This window comes from Meleagris gallopavo, chromosome 28 (assembly GCF_905368555.1).
Source record: "Meleagris gallopavo chromosome 28, MGAL_WU_HG_1.1, whole genome shotgun sequence".
NCBI classification, from domain to species: domain Eukaryota; kingdom Metazoa; phylum Chordata; class Aves; order Galliformes; family Phasianidae; genus Meleagris; species Meleagris gallopavo.
Genome location: NC_139431.1, coordinates 4,462,861 through 4,481,776, shown reverse-complemented (window position 1 = coordinate 4,481,776; position 18,916 = coordinate 4,462,861). Strand labels below are relative to the sequence as shown.

Below are 18,916 nucleotides of genomic sequence, written 5' to 3'. Positions count from 1 at the left end.
AACATGCAGGCCAACCCCGGGGGAAACTCGAGCAATTAGTGCTATTTAAATTCAACCGTCCTTCATAGGAATAAAGGAAAAATCAGAGCAATGCTTTTAAGATGGGAAAGAGGCAAGTAGAACAGCAGCACAGATTTCAGTACAGGGACCAAAAATACATACATAAAGTGCCAAAAACCAGAAATTCCCCCCACCAGAACACTCAGTATCTTCTTGCCTTCCAATATGTTAAGGAAAACTGAAATCAGATCCTAAGAGATGCCAGCTAGCTCCAGAAAATGCCCCAGCAGCCTCTGCAGATAGCAGCACCGCAGCCCAGATCTGCAGCGCTCTATATCCATCTCAATTGCTGATAGACTGCTCCCTTTTAATTAGCTTTCATAATCAAATAAGCGTCTAGAATTAAGCGGCACTGTATCATGAAATGCCATACAAAATTAACCAGCCGTGTTCGGAGGTCACTGCATCTGCCACCGACTCGCAGCCAGCGCTGGGAGGGATGCAGGTCTATTTAGCGGCGCGCAGGAATGGTGCCAGCAAGGGTGGGTTTTGAGCTGATAAAAATGGGGCCAATTAAAATTCTGTTCCAAGACCAGCGAGGTTGGATTTGTACAAATATTTTGCATATCTGCTTAAGAGTGTATTTACATCTTTTAGGCTGCAAGTCTGTAAGGAGTAAGACTGAATTGCAGCAAAGCATGCTTACACCAAAATAAGTGCCCACATGAGCACTCTTTTGATTTAACACTCCACCAGATCCATCAAGAAATCAGGGTAGCTATTGTGTTCAAACAGGGCCTGAAGCAAGAGGGGGACATGAATCTGCTTGAAACTACATTCAAAAATTGGCCGAGTGACTCCTTGCTCAAGCATCAGAAGCACCACTTTGGGATTGGCCCTTGGAGCCCAGAGCCCACCAACCCTTAGTACAGCTCAGATCCCTTCCTGCTACAACAGCTGCCTGGCCTGGGTCTTCCTCCTGCTGCCCAGCTGTCTCCAGGCTCTGCACTATGCCGTGAGCCTCCCCAGATCATCAGAGACCAAACGAGCATGGGGATCTGCTGGGTGCCAGCAGGTATTCTCCATTTACATCTCCCCTGGAGGACTCAGAGCATGCCACATGGGAGGAGAGCAACCCTCATAGGAGCGAAGGGATGCTGTAATTAAGGTGGGATCAGCCATCCCCGTCACTGTCAGGCAGAGTTTGGGGTGGAAAGCTGCTTGTAAAACCAGCAGATTGGTAACTCAGAAACAGGAACAGAGTCAGAGACATCAACTCAGGTTTTCTGGGAGCCCTCTGAACCAAGCAGCATTTCGCATCCGAGCAGACAGTGATGGATGTAGCAGGAGCAGAGCAATTTTTCCTCCTGAGGAGCTCTTTTGACAAGTGTGATCTTATCAAAGTTCCAGGCTTTTCATTATATCCCTTTTTTCTTCCCTGCCTCCTGCCTTCCAGCCGTGTTCTGCCCTCCCCACACTGGCAGGGAGCAGTGCAGTGCTGACGGCTGACAGTCCCTGCAGCACTCAGAGCAGCATTGAGACCTCCCCTGGGGGATGCAGGCACAGGAGTAGGGCTAGGGGCTGCAATTAGGTCTAGAAACACCCAAAACAACTGGATAACTTCACCTGGGAGGAACACAGCTAAAGGGATGGGAGGACACCTCAGCAATCTGCCTCTGAAGGTGGGATGCTCCAGCCAGCTGCTGCAGAGCACCCAAAGCAACGGCCTGCCCCAAAGCTGGGGGCAACTTTCTGGGGCAGCAGCATCTGTCCATGCCTCCTTTTCACACTTCCCATCTGCTCTCAGCAACAAAGAGGAGCTTGGAGCAGCCACTCCTTGCCTTTCAAGTGCCCTCCCAGAGCAGACAGACATAGGCACAAGAAGCGACAACCCCAAAGCCCTCCAAAGCTGGGCACCACATGCCCAATGAGCTGCTCCCAAGGCTGGCACTGGGACCACAACCTCCACACAGGAAGGACAGGGCTGCAGTGAGCCTGGTCCTAATTAAGCCAGCTGGGTCCTGATGGGGGTGCAGCTGATCTCACCTGTGAAGAGGGAAAAAAAGGGGAAATACCTTTATGCACACAAAGCCATCCTTGGGAAAGGGCAAACAAGGAGACCTCATCCCTTTCTGCCCCAGATTCCACCCCAAGCCATGAGCACATGTCCTGACGTGATGCTGAGCCATCTTCTGTCCCTGCCCCATCCCAATACGTGGGCCCACCCACAGAGGAAGGATGCTGAGCCCCATCCCAAACCTTCCCCCACCCCAACTCCCTCACCAAACAGTCACCAAGAGGCAGCAAACGCCGAGTGCAAAACCATGGTCTTTTATTAGAAATCTCCTCGTATAAAAATGATCATGCTCTACACAGTCATCGAATAATTCATAAACATCCAGGCACTGAACTTTGTAATTTTTTGTGTGTGTGTGTGTGTGTTTTTGTTTTTTTGACTGGTCGGTACATAAAGCAGACATATTTCAATCCATATGGTCATCACATACATTAAGTAACCACCTATAGAAATCAGCACTTTGAACACAGTCTAGGTTTTACTTTATTTTTATTTCATTCTCCAGTTATTTTTAATTATTTTTTTTAATTTTATGTATTTTTTATTTCTTTTTCCTTTTTGCAACATAGAGAATTTGGTTGGAGAAGGGAGAGTGAAGGAGGACGGAGGAAGATGGGAACAAAAGAAAACGGGAGAATTTATTAAAAATAAAAAAAAGAAAGAAAACAGAAGGTTCTGCACAACCACAAACAACCTCACGAATTCCAGAACAGGGAAAATGTTTTTTTTTTTTTGCCAAGATACAGGAAAAAAATCCAAAGATTCGCCGCAGTCTGTCCCCTCTTCCGCGCGCTCCATCCCCTCTGCTCCACTGTTCCCCCATGGGGAGGCATGCATCGTCACGGTGGTCGGTGCTTTGTTTTGATTGTTTCTTGATTTGATTTTATTTTTTGCTGCTGTTGATCGTCTTCCAATGGGAGCTCAGCCCCCAGCCCGGCCCAGAGCAGGACCACACTGTCACCTCCCTGTCCTGCTCCCCGCTGGGCTCTGCTGTAAGTGCTGGGGTCGGCTCCCCTGCAGCCTCCCTCTGTGCCAGGCGGTTGTGATCGCTGCAGTTAAATTGCATGGTTGCTGTAGCTGACGTAGGTCTGCTTGGTGGACAGTGCTGAAAAGAGAGACAATGGTGAGCTGGGCAGAGGTGGTGGTATGTGCCCAACCGTCCTGCACACCGCCTGCCCAGGAATGTGGTGGGGTCACCATCCCTGGAAGGGTTCAGAACTGTGAGGATTTGGCTCTGAGAGTCAGTTAATGGGTATGGTGAGGTTGGACTGGGGTTGGACTTTTCCTGTCTTAATGATTCTGTGGTTCTTCATCCCATCCCATGACCCTGATCTGATTGGGGAGATGCTGGTGGGATGCACAGTGTGGGGTTTGTTCGTGGATCCAACCAGTGCTGGCTTCCTGCGATGGCACAGAGCTGTGATGGAAGGGCTGAGCCCTATAGACAGACCATCCTGAAGTCCACAAGCCCTAGGATGTGCCCCCCAGCCACATCACCTATCCTCTGCAGACAGACCTGCAGGTGCTCCATGCTCCCAGCATCTCCTCCTGCCCCAGCCCTGCTCTGCAGATGGTGAGAGAGGAGCGCACGGTAGCATGTGGCCAGCACAGCCCCATCCCAGCCTGGGATGGCTGCACCCCATATGCAGGTTTGGAGAACACCCACACAAACTCACCATCACCATCCCAAAGCCACCAGCCCTCATCATGGAGACAAACACAGGGGGAGCGATGGCTACAAAGCCACATGTGTCTCAGATGCACTGGGCAAGCTGCAGCCAAGCCCTGTGCCAGGAAAATGCCACCAAATAAGAAACTGTCTGGCTCCCTGCAGGGCTGTGCAGCTGTCCTTGGGCTGCAACCACAGATCGGGGAGAGCCGTGGGCAGCGATTCACAGCTTTTGGCTCTTCTTGGTGCTGCAGCCAGGCACGATGCTCTGCAGAACCCACTGCACAACATCCCCACGGATGACAGCAGACACCTTCAGCCAAGGACACAGGGAATGCCAGGGCCCTACAAGCAGTACAGAGGCGTCCTTTATGCAATCCATGGGCTCTGCCATCCACACAGGACACGTGCATGCCCACTCCATGCTCTCCCTCTGTCTCGGTGCCTCTCTGACAAATGAACCTCACTGCGGATTTTCGACTGGTATTCCCAGATAACAATTAGATAGGCCATAAGAAATTAGAGCTGACAGAGCTATTTGTTAACTGCAGTGTTTTCATAGCCAATCTGCCCGTATCAAAGCCCCGTGAATTATTCATTCTGTTGTTTATTTAAGGATACGTGACCTGCCGGTGACAGAGCGAAGAACAGCCCCTCTGCCTGGCACTGACAGCCCCTCGGTGCCTCCTGCACCAGCAGCAGTGTCATGCCAGGCTCGCTGCTCACTGCTGCACACCCAGCTCCCCAATTCCCTATGCATGACACATCGGAGCTGGAGACGCAGCAAACAGGAGCTCAGATCCCTGCTCCCAGCACGTCTCAGCCTTGGAGGCTGCTGCTCCGAGTCCCACGGGGAGAAGGATGTTCAGCACAGCAGCAGAGAACACATGGGAATGATGTGGGCTTGGATTGTGGATGAGATGCTCTTGGCTGGAGGGAGGTGACGTGCTGATGCTCCTACAGCACCACTGATAGCAATGTCATGGGGAGCCTGGCTCCCCAAATGGGGGCTGGTCTGTTCCCAGTGAGCCCACAGATCCCCACAGACAAAAGGGGATGGGAGGGGAACCCACTGCTACGTTGGGGTGGGACCACAGACCACAAGGAACTGTGACAGCATCTGATAAAAGCAACTTCCAACGTGGAGAGAAAGGGGCTCTGACCACACAGCTGCCTTCCACAGCTCACGCTGGTAGATTAAAAGAGTGGATTAAGCAGAGAAACTGCCCATGGAGATACATAGAGGGCTACAGCCAAGAAGAGCCATTGCACAGGAAGATGTGAACACGTGGCTTATACAGATGATGCCAAGGGATATGAAATAGCTCAGACTGGGAAGGGAGCGAGAGTGGGATTACAAAGGAAATCATGGCTATCTGTGGAATAGCAGTTTGGTCTCCATCCCACTGATGCTGGAATCCAGAAACTGTGGTGGTGCATGAGGAATGCTAGCATTTCTATGAGGGTTTTCTCAGATTTAGCCCAAATAAGATTTCTCTTCTCAAAGCACCTCAACAGGATTGGCTCCAACCATTTATCCCTCCTGCAAGGCTCTATTTTTGGAAACCCAAATGCAACATTCCCTTTCTAGGGGTTTCCCAGGCTTCTTTCTCCACATCAGAGCAGTGGCTGTGTCCTCAGGACAGCCTCAGCCCCAGCTGGGCTCTGGGGACACCCACCTTCCCATCAGACCCTATTATGGACTTCCTATTAGACCCTAATAGCCTTCCTTTCCCAGATGCTCATTGCAAGCACACAGATTTCAACAAGCCCTGGTGTCTCATGTAGCAGTGGCAGCACATTTCCCATTCCAGCCACCCACCAGCATTTCCCATGGGATAACACACGTGGGCTTGCAGAGGGGATGGAGGGAGTGGGCAGGATAAGTCCTATCTTATCCATGTGGCTACAGTGATGAAAAATTGTGTTTCTAGAGTGGGAATAAACAAATGGAGATGGATTCTGCTCTGTCAACTGGCAGGAGATGATGCTCTCTCCCACTGCAGATAACCAGAGCACACTTCTTGCCCGCACTCACGCAGTGCAGCGCAGCATGGCTGCAGTGCCAGCTGCCCCACCACCACGAGCCACATTACCTTGTGTTTCCAGGTTTTCACACAGCTCTGATTTGGCCTCTCCATTGGGACGGAAGCCTCCCTTCTGAGAGAACTTGTTGGACATGGTGGCCGCCGTCACCACCGCCTTCAGGCTCCGCTTGCGCTTGGGGACGTTCTGCTCCGGGTGGAAGAGGATGATGTACACCTTGGGCATGTAGAGCATGCCCAGGGACACTGAGGCACTCAGACTCACCGAGATGGTGAGCGTCGTGGTCTGGATGTACATCTGCAAGACACAAAGGGACGAGCTCAGTCCAACACGGCTCACCGGGATGCAGAGGGAATTGGGTGGCTCTGGTGCCATGGTGATGGGCACAGGGAAGACTCTTCATCCCTAGGGCCTGGAGCACCCCACAGCCCCACCACCTCCCACCAGGTAATCCCCACTCCCCAGCTGGTTCGTGGGCCGTTGTCATGTAAGTCACATATTACACACCGACGTTGCCTTTCTGCAGTCAAAACTAATTTCACGCTCACTGTCCAGGACTAACAGTGACAGATGTTTTGCAAAATGAAAGCCCATTAATCTGACTGTAGAATAATCCATTTTTCTATGGAAAGTGTTTGGCAGTCTCCTCACAAGCCAGGGGCATCTGAAACAGGCGGTGACGAGAGGCAAAAGGATCCTTTCCCTCCTCCCATCCCCACCTCTCACCCATCCCCTCTCCATCAGCATCCCCTCCTATGCTGCACGGCTCACGCCTGGGTCTCCCCTGGCTGAGCAGGGAGTGAGCTCCAGGTCTTCACATGCTTTGTGCACACACTCTTTGTTTTACTCCAGCTGTGCACAGATGTTGGGGCTGCTTTGCAGATCGTTAACAAGGAGGTTTAATGCACTTTCTGAACCTTATCCTAGAGCTGTCTGGTGCACGGGGTTTCTTCTGCTGCTGTTTCATTGGATCTGGGGGGCAGAACCCAGAGGCACCCACTGGTGTGCCCCAGCTCCTGGTAGCATCTTCTGGAGCCCCAGGAGCAAGAAGTTGCCTCGGTGCATGGAAGGTCTATACTGCTCTGCAGGGATAAGGTACAAGGACACAGCTCTGTCCCATTCATGAGAGCCAGTGGGAGGCAGCAGCTCTTGGCCAGGGCTGCCATCCCACCCCAGGACCTGCAGGACACAGGTGCAACCATGCAAAGAAACCTCTTGTTTTGTTCTCCCCTTTTCAGAGGAACCACACAATCCCCAAAGCCTTCCAACTCAGCACAAAAGCAAAAAAAGCACCAAAGCTTGCAGTGAGTCAACTGCAAAGTTTGGTTTGTCCCCAGAATAAAATCTATTGCTGTCACATGCCAGTTTGTTTGTTCCACCTTCTCCCTATATGCACACAGAGCCAATTTAGGCAGATTTTAGAAATAAAAATGTCACTTCATCAGGAAAAGTCAAAACAGCTCTCTGTGTCAGAATATCTGCTCCTTTATTTTATTTTTTCCCCCTACTCTTGCTTCTCTTATTGGCTGAAGCTCTCCAGGCTTTCCCACAAGTGTCCTGGAACAGAACTGCCAGCAGTGAGGGCAGCGCTGGGTCTGCAGCTCCAGGACCCCAACCCCTGCCCTGGGGACCAGCAAAGCTCGATGGGAAATCCCCATATCCCACCATGACGGCTCTGCTCTCCGGCCCACTGCTCTCCACCAGATGCCTTTTGGAGGAGCCTCACTTTGCAGCTCCCGTGTTACATTCCATGCTGTTGACTCCCACCCGTGCCTCAAGATTTGGAGGCGTTTTGGCGATCAGGGAGCTCTGCTCAGAGCCCCTCCCAACCCCTCACAGCACTCCGGGGGTCTCACAGGAGCACCATGGCTGCCCTCACCCTGAGGTGCCATTTGCTATAAACAGCCCCATTTTCAACAGCTGGTGCTGGTGTCACACCAGAGCAAGCCCCCTTTTTTGGCTCAAAGTGGAATATTTTAGCCTGGAGTCTAAAGGCAACAACAAAGCACCTCACATTGAACCTTTTGCCACACCACGTCTTGCAATTTTGGTTCCCACTCTCTCAGTTGGGTTCCAACCCAGGGCCCCCCCTTGCCGCACCATTAAGAACATCTGAGCTGCCCCCAAAGCCCTTTGAGATGAGCACTGTGGTGGCAGAGGACACCGCACTTCCCCCTTCAGCAGCATCCCTTTCTTCACTGCTTGGATAAGAGAAACCAACCTTTTTCTGAGCCAAGATGCTGCTGCATCCAGGGACCTCGTCAACCCTAAATAACCCAACACAGATCCCCGAACCTAGGCACCAATGACCCACGTTCAGCATCATCTGGCAATAATCACACATTGCAAGAGGCCAAGCAAGCTGTGCAAGCAGCATCAATCTCAGCCCCTGCAGTGGGTGCTGGGGAAGGAAAATCCCACTTATCCCTTCTCCAGCAGCACTAAGCAAACTGCTGGACACTCCTTATTCATCCTCTCTCTCTCTTTTTCCCTTGCTGAAAGCAAATGTGATAAACAGAGCACCAGACAATGACACCGCTGTTCAGCTGCTGCCTTATCAGCACAGGAAATTGTCTCTTTCTTTAGATCCTCTGTTCTTGCTATTTCTATAATCCACTGGGATCGGTGGGGATAAGAGGTTCTTTTGAGCAAAGGCTTGGGGGACTTGTTGTAATAATATGCCACCTCCATGCAAAGTTGTAGGCACGAGGCAAAGAGAAATGAAAGGAAAATGGGGATTTTCATCCGCATTTGGGGTTGTGGTAGACGGGCTGGGCACTGCTGGGAGGTTGCCCCACAGCATCCCAAAAACTCCAGCAAAACCCATCCTGTGCTCTGCAGGGACAGCAATGGAGATGAGTGCAGGCAGCACAGAGGCAAAGGAGAGGGTGGCCCTTCCTATGGGGATCTGAGGGCACCCCACAGAGCACCCCATGCAACGCCAACACCGCTGCAGGGCAGTGCCCACACAAACACCCACAGCTTTCACCCCACGGTGCAGGCTGCACAGTGACATTTTTGAACCTTTTTCTCCCTCAAACCACAAACCAAAGTGGAAGCATTGAGGCCAGCAGCACCAAGCAGCACCCAACTCGATCCGTCTGACTGCTCCTCTCCCTGCAGCCACCCCATGCCCCAGGGATGTTCCACAAAGGCACCTGCAGCAGCACATCCTCATACTGAGCCAAACCCTCCTGGGACAGCTCGGCAGCGACAGGCATCGAGAAAGAGAGCCACATCCAAGGGGAGTTGGGAACATCACTTTTTCCGCCTCTAATCAGCTTGTTAGCAGCCTAATAACAGAGAAGCCCTGCACGTTACAAGCCCCCGAAGTGAGGCACAGCCTATTGTCGAATTGCTACTTGACAGCCAGCTTTCGGCAGCCCTAAATTATCCCATGACAAGCTGCAGTGAAGAGGTGAGCAACCTTGCGCATAATCTACAATCATTATCATTTCCATCTTTATTACCCACAGTATGCCGAGCACATTAAGGCAGCTTTAAGGGAGCTTTTGTTTTGCAATAATTTCTTTAAAAACCTGCTTTCTTGTTAGTATCTCCCCTGCCATCTCATCAAAATGGAAATGCTGCGAGAGGCTCCATTTATTTCCTCTAATTCTCCTTCACTCCTCTAGCCAGAGCAGGATGGCTTGGTAAGGGATTTTTTAGCTGAGGCAAAGCTTAAGGTGTGAGTACAAACTCAGGTGCTCTGAGCAGAGCCAGCATTCCAGGACACGTGCAAAGCCCAGCGCCCACAGCAAAAGATCTGCAGCAAGCCAACTCCAGCCCTCTTGTAATACGTGCTTCCAAAATGCACTGCTTCAGCAGCTCGGCATCAATGGGGACACACTCAGGGGATAATTACCCTAATTGTGACGGATCCAGAAGGGGAATCCGAGTGGCAGTCACCCTCGGGATGTTGATGCCAGGGATTTGTAGGGAATAGCAGCAGCGAGGTTTATTTGTTGCAGGCAGCGCAGGGCTGGCAGGCGTGAGCTGCTCGCATGTAACACAAACGCGATTCCCATTCTGTCTGGCAGGCAAAGGGGATTTTTTCTCATTCATGAGATTTTTTCCTTTGTTCTCACTTGAGCATGGGTTTCATCCAGGCTGGTAGAGCACGCTCTGCCCCCAGCACAGGGAGGGAGGCAGGCATATGGGGTGGTGGGTTTCAGCAGACCCACTGTTCATACTGCCCATCCTGTCCCCATGCACAGTGCTGCAAAGTGGCACTCAGAGCTCCAGCGGGGCCACACGTCCCATCACAGCTTGTGTGATTCGCAGCCACGCTGAGGAATTTGCTGTCAGCATCGTGTTGTCAAACAAATGGGTGTTAATTAAAAGCGCAGCAAGGCGGTAATCGAGTGAGAAGGCGCAAGGTGCCGTGTGTCCCACTGAAGTGCTGAGGGGTTCTGCTCCTCCCTTCCCTCATCTCCAGCTGTTCCCAGCTCTGGGGGATTTCAGAGAGCATTGATTTGGCACAGGAGAAAAGACAGGTAGTGGTCAGGGCTGCTTTTCCTTGGTGCTCATGGCACTGGGCCTGGACCTGCCCAGTCCCCAGCTGCCCCATGGGCCCATCCTCCCCACCCAGCAGCAGACAGCCCCCACCAGCCTTGTTGAAGAGGAGCAACGGGGACTACAGTGTGCAGAAAAAGGGGGGAGGGGAAATGACACAAGAAAGAAAGGAAGGGAAGAATGAGGAAAATCACAAAAAAAAACCTCCCAAGTGGAGTAAGAGGTTTCAAATCAGTGCTTCCTACTACGATATCCAAGCCAGCAAGACCACGTCCTTATGGGTCCCTTCCAACTTAAGATATTCTATTGCTCATGAGAAAGCATCCCTCCTTGCTCAACCCCTTCCTGGCAGCCCACAGGTCCACCAGCCACACTGCTCCCCTCCACCTCCCTTACCTTCTCTGCTGACTGCGACGTCCCAAAAAATATAGGGATGAAGGCTAACCACACAATGCAAGTAGTGTACATGGTGAACCCGATGGGTTTGGCTTCGTTAAAGGTCTCCGGGACCCCGCGGGTCTTAATAGCATACACAGTGCAGGTGACCATGAGAAGCATGCTGTACCCAAGCAAACAGATGAGGGAGAGGTCCGAAATGTCACATTTGAGGATGCCCCGAGCAAAGTGGGGGTTTGTAGTCCGCTGGTCCTCGTAGTCAATGACAGAGTGGGACGGGTCCACGATGAACCAGATGCAGACGCCCACGAGCTGCAGCGAGATGAGGCTGAAGGTGATGACCAGCTGGGAAGCGGGGCTGATGAACCGCGGGGCACTCACCGACTTCTTGCCCTGCTCGAAGATGCGGTAGATGCGGTTGGTTTTGGTGAGCAGCGCGGCGTAGCTGATGCTCATGCCGAGCCCGAGGAAGATGCGTCGCAAGGAGCACGTGCTCAGATCAGGCTCGGCGATCATGAGGAAGGTGGTGGCATAGCAGAGGAAGATGCCCGTCAGCAGGACGTAGCTGAGCTCCCGCCCCGACGCCTTGACGATGGGCGTATCGTTGTAGCGCACGAAGGTGACCACGACGAAGAGGGTGGCGATGATGCCCACGATGGCAATGAAGACGGGTACCACAGCCCACGGGGAGCTCCACTCCAACTTGATAATGGGGATGGGGGTGCAGCTGGTGTGGTTCTCATTGGGCCGCTCGTTGAAGTGGCACCGCTTGCAGTGGAACTCATCCAGTTGGTACTGGTAGCCATCGCAGCGCTCGCAGTGCCAGCAGCAGGGGATGCCTTTCACCAGCTTCTTTCTCTCGCCAGGTTTGCAGGGCAGGCTGCAGATGGAGCTGGGGAGCTGGCTCCCACCCCCTGGCCACAGCATGTTCTCCACCTGTGGGGCGAGATGGCACCAGGCCCACTGGTCATGTCGCATCATAGAATGGTTGGGTTGGAAGGGTCCCTAAAGCCCATCTAGTTCCAACCCCTGCCATGGGCTGGTTGCCCTGCAGCAGGTCAGGCTGCCCCATCCATGACTTTGGGCACCTCCAGGAATAGAGCACCACAGCCTCTCTGGACACCCTGCGCCAGGGTCTAACCACCTTCTGAGTAAAGAAAATCCTCCTAACATCTAACCTGAATCATCTTCTTTTCATTTAAAACCATTCCCTACTTGTCCTATCACTATCAGACCATGTGAAATGTCGGTCTGCCTCTTGTTCATAAGCTCCCTTCAGGTACTGGAAAGCCACAATGAGGTCTCCCCAGAGCCTCCCCTTCTCCAGTTTTCCAAACCACAGCTTTGGCAGCCTGACTTTGCATCCATGTGTGCCTGGAGTCTCAGGTGCTGCATGACAATCCCCTGCCTTACCTTCAGGTGGAGGTGGTCGGTCCAGTGCCCGATGACTTTGTACTCAGGAGTGGAGTTCCTGATCTGGTATTGGTAGATGTCGTAACGTCCTGGTGCATCTCCATTCTCATTGAAGGTCACTGGAGTCCCAGCAATGCCTACAGGAGAGGGACGGCTCAGCACCCAGAGCTCCCAGCAGCACAGAGTGCCATGAGTGATGGCATCCAAGGGTTTGGTGTTTCACCTAGCATGGGATACTTGCTGCAAGCAGCCAGGACAGTGCCAGCCTGGGCTCTATGTGGAAAAAGTGCTTAGGAAAAAAAAAAGGAATGAAAGAAAAAAGGAAAATAGGAGAAAAGGGAGAAAGAAAGGAGGAGAAAAGAGGGAAAAGAGAGAAGGGAGAAGGAGAAAAGGGAGAAAAGGGGGAAGGGACAGGGGGAGAAAAGGGGGAAGGGACGGGGGAGAAAAGGGGGAAGGGACGGGGGGAGAAAAGGGGGAAGGGACGGGGGGGGAAAAGGGGGAAGGGATGGGGGGGGAAAAGGGGGAAGGACGGGGGGGGAAAAGGGGGAAGGGACGGGGGGAAAAGGGGGAAGGGACGGGGGGAAAAGGGGGAAGGAAACAAAATCATTCCTGAGCCTGAGCTGGTGCAAGGGCCATATGGGGAGCCACAGATCAGCTCAGCAATCCCACCAAGAGCTGGAATTCATTGGTGGTACCATGTAAGGAGTGCTGTTACAGTGGCCATATTACCCCTTCTTTTAAGAAGGAGTGAAAAATAGTTTTAATGTTAAGTCAACTGATAAACACTAATAAAAGGAGGGAAGAGAAAAACCAAGCAAGAGGGAAAAATAAATAGGAGACACTGCAGAGGAGATCACAGAGAGGAGATAAATAGAAACAATCAGGAGGACAAGACAGAAAATGTTTATTAAAGAGGTGGAGCAGAGGAAAAGATGCGTTTCCAGAGATCTGAGGACAGACAAGGGCACAGCAGCATGATGCTGTGGGACCTCTGCCAGCAGCGATGCAAGGCAGCAAGTTGTGGGTGCTGTGTCACCCATAGCAGAGGACACCCAGCAAGCAGGACTGGCTCCCCAGAGCCCCAGACCTGAGAAGTTGACGTTGCGGATGTACTTGAGCAGCTCCACACCGTCCACCGGGTCCATCTTGGGGCACAGCCCCACCTTGCCGGGGCACAGGTTCTTGTGCATGTTGTGCAGAGCGTGTCCCATGGCGTAGACGGCGTCGATGACGAACTGCACCTTGCCCTCCTGCTCGTATGAAGAGTCCTGGCCAATCCGCTCCCGGTCTGCAGACACACAAAAGCAGTGCTGCTCATGGGCCGTGCAGCTGAGAGCCCACATCCCTGGGCAGGACACAGGGCTGAGCTGTGTTTTCCATCCCATCCTCACCCTCTCCACCATTGGCACCAAGGGGCCATCCAGGCGCCCTCCATCAACACTGCGTGTCCTCTGTCACATTCCCAGTCCTCCCATCCCCCTGTGCCCCTCGCGTTCCCCCCAGCAGCCCCACACCTCGCTGACTCTGCAGCCTCCCCTGCCAGCCCCGTTTGCAGGATGCTGCAAGGACCCACTAATTGCCAGAAACAGCTGCCTGCCTCTCCTGTCATAACCACCCTTAATAGGACTGGAAACGTGTTCATCATTTAACAGAAGACATCGATCGATGTAACATGCTGTTAATTACAGCTAAGAAAGCATCTCCCATGAGGTGATGCTGCACCAGGGAGCCCTGACCTTGGGCAGATGGAAGGAGAGCTTCCCTGCCAGCAAAAGGCACAGTCCTCATCCTCCAAAGAGACACAAGCATTCCATCCGAGGGCACCCAGAACTCACTCTGGTTCCATGAAGTGGAAAGGATGATATTCCCATGTCCCCGTGCTGGGATGGGAACGAACCACCCCAGACACGAAGGTGCAGCTGACAGCACACTAAGGCAAATTGATAGCGAACTGACCAACAAGAAAAGATGATATCAAGGAGAGGGATTTATAGCCCATTCTTCAAAGTTATAAAAATGCTTTTGGACTACGTGGGGATTACTCATGCGAAACCCGTCAAGTTATCCTTTCTTCCACGTTATTGACAAGGGCTATTAATCTTCTCCCTCAACGTAGGGCCTCTCCCCACATTCATCTCAGCACGCAGACAAGCCACTCTATCTTGTCAAGATAATTACCCATTAAAGCAAGGCTGTAACAGACTGCACTCGGGCGCTGAGACCCTGGGGGTGTCCCAGCCCCACCGGTGCCCCCGAGAGCCCACCCATCGCAGTGGGAATTGGGCTGATGCTGAGAGGAGACGATGCGGAGCAGGATGCTGAGGTTCATGATGTCGCGCTCCCGATGCGGAGACAATAAATCTCCATGAATCTCTCTGTCGATTGGGGCTGCAAAAGGGATGTGACCTCGCTGATTATAACAGCAGGGTCGTGCATTGTTCTAAAGGGCTGATAATTAATTTTCAAGTGCGTGAGGGGCCTCTGCGGGCACCTCTCCAAGGGCCTTTCTCCTCCAGTGGAGGACGATTTCAGATCAGTAGTAATTCTGAGTACATCACTGACACCAGCATTTGGTAGGAGCAAAACAAACCCACACCTTTGGGCTTCATGAGCCCACCAGAGACTTCAGCACAGAGTCAGTTTGGAGAAGCTGTGGGGTTTAAGGAAAGCAGAGGTATCATCCATCTCTGCCCCATTTGCAGGAGCATTTTTTCATCTCACTGAAAACAAATAGGGCAAATCCTTCCCCGCTGGTCCTGTTGAGGCTGTGCTGGAGAACAGTCAGTGGGTGCCACAAAAAAACAATGCCATACTAGAGACAGACTGGAGAGGAACAAAACTGGGAGAAGAATTGGAGGACTGTAGGTTGTCCTGCTTGGTGGCGGGCACCTTCCAGCCTGGTTTGGGGATGCAAAAGCAAAGAGAAGTTGCCATTTCTCTGCACAGTTTGGGCTCCTCCCACACCAGAAGCTGATGGGGAAAGTCCGTACAACTCCTTCTGCAAAACCACCCCAAATGGGTGCATCAGCCTTGCAAAGCTGAGTGCGCAGCACTGCATGGGCTGGTTATTTACTTCAGGCCCTTCGTTTTTTCCCCTCTGTTCATCTGCCAAGCAAATGTTCAGGAGATAATTTATTTCCTGACAAATTCAGATAATTTAAAGACAGTCCCTAGGACATTTGCCATGTCATGGTTTCAGCTGCCTTCACTAATATCTTGGCCCTGAAATATCGCTTGCTTAAATGCTCCATTACTAAGAAGATGAAGACATCAGTGCTTTGCAAGACCTCCTCGTGCATTCTCTCAGTACTGGGCATTCCCTATGCAATCCATAAAAGTCAGGGGCTCTCGGATACCCAAGAGTGTGGACATGAGCATGTTTTCTTGCTGTCCATCCAGCTTAGCAAACTCAGCCCACACAACAGGCATTAGGCTGCTTGGAGAAGCTGCAGTTCCAAAAAGCCCTTCCAGGAGAGGCGTCTGCAGATCAGATCCTTTGGGAAACACTTTCAAGGGTGAGGATATGCAAACACTGTCCCCACAGCTGTGAAAGGAGATTTAAAAAAAAAATAAATACAAAAACAGCCCCTTTGTGATCAAACTGCACAGGCAAGGCCAGGTCTGTCACCCATGGCACCAGGCACCAATGTCCCTCCCAAGGATGCGGGGACGTGCCTGTGTCCTCACGTCCTGCCAGCTGCAGCCTTCCAGCCGCCAGGCTGTTATCTGTCTTCAGCCGGTGCCAGGCAGGCAGTAAATCTCTCCCATCTCTCAGTAAACATGTCACCTTCTTGAGCCTCCAAGCATCACCTCGGCAGCAGCGCTGTCAGCAAGACAGATCCCCTGTTTGCCTTGTTTGCTGCATTAATCCCTACAAGCCCGCTTGAGCTGGAAGTGGCTAAAAACACCCTGTGGGGTTTAAGGAGAAGGTCAGGAACCTGGAACTGAGCTCTGCTGGGGTCAAAGCACCCAAGGATGCTCCATTCCCTGCCTGCAGCAGCACAAGGGTGCATCAGCAAAGCAGCCTGCAAGGAGACAAGGGCAAACAGCACAACAGCATGTACCCTGGGGTGCTCACCTCCTGCCACACTACTGACACTACAATCAGATGCATTTTTCTGCCAGCAGTGCCTTGTCTGGGGCCTGCTCAGGTGAGATAGGAGCAAGGGTTATAAGGGGGCACCAATGGCTTCGTGTCTTTCACAGGACAGCAGTGCTTCTGCCAAGGTGAGAAAAAGGCAGGTGTCTGAACACTAATGCAGAATTTAGCCCCAAATCTGGGTGATGTGGTGCCTGCAGATGATGGGGCTGAGGGAAGGGAGAAGCACACAGATTGTGTGAGGCAGTGAGCAGCCCTGGGACCAGGACCGAGCACACACAAACACATTCCATGCATTTCCTAGGTCACACACAGCACATGAGGATGGTCAAGAGCATTTCTGGAGCATCATTCCCACACGGTCTTTTTGCTTAGTCCCAAAAACCCACTTAGAACCGAGCCCACCACTCACAGGGCACCAATTGCCACGCAGCTCCTTGAGCTGGGCTGGCAGCTCCTGAGCAACAAGGACATGGATGAGCTGAGAGGTCATAAAGAGAAAGCAAGCAAAAAGCTTCTAATGTCCACCCTGGGCATCATCTTCACATCCCCACAGACCCCACATGACCCCGCAGCATCCCCGTGCTCCTTACTGGTGCACTTCTTGATGCTGCTGCCCTTCTTCAGCGCGTGTCGGCTCAGCTTGCAGTGGAAGTTTTCCTCCCAAAATTCAGCAAACCAGATGTTGCGGCGGTTGTTGTCCAGTGTCCTGCTGGAGAAGTAGCGATCGAAACCTGCCCAGGGAAGAGGGGACAGAGGGGTGAGCCCCTGGGCTGGCAGGGAGGTGCTCAACATGGCCCCAAAGCCACCAAGCAGAGGGAAATGTTTTGGGAGCAATTGGGAAGAGTAAGACTGCAGGCGGTTTCATCCCAGCGGCCACCCAAGCAAAGCAAGGAGGTGAGATGGGAAACACACCTGGGGGCAATGCTCTGGGAAATGCAAAGCCTGCCTTAGCACAAACCTCGTGGTTGATGGATGCCATCAGGAGGACAGCTAACGAGGAGACGGCGAACCACTGAGCACAGCTTCTTACCTTTGACAGACACACGCTTGGGCAGGATGGTGACAGAGCCCTCAGCCACTTCCTCCAGGTGCAGCACAGGAGAGATCTTGGAGCCCCAACTGTCCGAGCCCATCCAGATGAAGTGCCCTGTCTGGTTTGCCCTCTTGGCCGCTTCCAGCACTCTTCTGCAGAGAAAAAGCAACGGGTGCTGCTCAGCATTGGGATGCAGCTCCGTGCCCATCCCAAAGAGACAGCAGCATGGCATGGGAGCGAGGCTCAGACCCTTTTGCATCTCCCATTCCCAACACTCCATCAGCACCACGCACACTGGGTACAGGAGAGCAAACTATGCTGCTCCACTCCAACACCCTCCATCCTCTCCAGCCTGGGCACAGGCTGCTTCTCCCAATTTGCATATTTGCTGACTGGTAATTGAATTTCCCCCTTAATTACCCAACATTAAGCTTAAAAAAAAAAAAAAAAAAATTAGGTTATGCTGCAGCAGGAATGAATTCGGCAGCACTGGAGAGCTTGTGTGCTCCCAGCTCTGATCAGCATGTCTGAGAATGGGAGACAGCCATCCAGCACTGCCAGGGCCTGGATGAGGGCTGTGCCATGCCCTGGTTAAAGCCATGCTCTGCCACATGAAAGCTGGTGTGTGGAAACCACTTTTCACCCAATATAATCCTATTTGGATGGGTAAATGCTTGCAAACTCCAGTTAATGGGGCTTGCCATTTGCACAGCAAGGTAAATCCCTTGTTTCTCAACACACAGCCACGTAAATGTCACGTTTGCAGACATTTCTATTAAGGAAGGAAGGAAGAAACTCGGAGCATTTGCACATCTGATGTAAACTGATTTAAAATCGCAGTTTACCCACATTTACATAATGTTTGCTGATTAATAAATTAGATACTTAGGAAATCAAGGGCAGCTCCATGTGAATCACTCTGCTCCATCATCAACAAGAGTTCCATAAACACGAACAGGCTCTGAGCAAGATCTAGCTGCAGATGCCCCTGCTCATTGCAGGGGAGCTGGACTAGGTGGTCTTTAAGGGTCCCTTCCAACTCAAGCAATTCTGTGATTCTAAGAGCTGCAAGATGTCACTGCATTTGTGGAGCTGCTCATCAGCTCCAGGCATGGCTGCAGAGCCGGTGGGCAGCGAGGAGGGGTCTCCAGAATCTGCACTGGTGGGGCTGAAGTTTTACACAGCCAGCAGAATGCAGATTTCTCTCTGTTGAGCTCTGTGTTGCTGCAGTTCAATGGCAGAAAGCAGCCAGGCGGCCGGCTGGAAGTCAGCCCTGACAGATCCATGCCACACTGCAAGGTGCATCCCCTCCGTGTTGCACACATATCTGTCCCACTCTGCAGCACATCCTCGCCCACCTCCCAGCCCCTCTGCACCTGATATCGTCCTCGTTAGCGAAGATGATGACCGCCCGTGCGTGGGAAGTCTCCAGGAGGCGGCGGATGATTTTGTCGAACTCTCCAGGCTTGGGCTCCCGTGGGATCTTGACGGATTGGGCCACGCACACACCGCCTGCAGCACAGACAGCCCGGCAGTGAGACCCCCCCAGTCCCACCCCATGGGGGCAGCCCCATCCCACAGCCCTGCGATGCGCAGACATGGGACTCCCCAGCCCACCTGCACCACAGTGAGGGGCTCCTCCCTGTGCCATCCTGCCATCCCCTG

At 52.5% G+C, this 18,916-nt stretch overlaps 1 protein-coding gene across 2 annotated transcripts in view; it reads right to left on the bottom strand.

Moving 5' to 3' along the window:
• Nucleotides 1-2,310: 2,310 nt before the first annotated feature.
• GRM4 (glutamate metabotropic receptor 4) overlaps nt 2,311-18,916 on the bottom strand; it is a 41,022-nt gene continuing 24,416 nt past the window's right edge. For both annotated transcript variants that reach the window (XM_085210381.1, XM_085210380.1), the window contains 8 exons: nt 18,628-18,763; nt 17,249-17,403; nt 16,809-16,949; nt 13,204-13,404; nt 12,117-12,253; nt 10,704-11,639; nt 5,843-6,089; nt 2,311-3,182 (listed from right to left, as the gene is read on the bottom strand). In XM_085210381.1, coding sequence (XP_085066507.1) covers nt 3,133-3,182; nt 5,843-6,089; nt 10,704-11,639; nt 12,117-12,253; nt 13,204-13,404; nt 16,809-16,949; nt 17,249-17,403; nt 18,628-18,763 — 2,003 coding nt within the window. In that variant the 3' untranslated portion in view covers nt 2,311-3,132. The remainder of the gene's footprint in view (nt 3,183-5,842; nt 6,090-10,703; nt 11,640-12,116; nt 12,254-13,203; nt 13,405-16,808; nt 16,950-17,248; nt 17,404-18,627; nt 18,764-18,916) is intronic.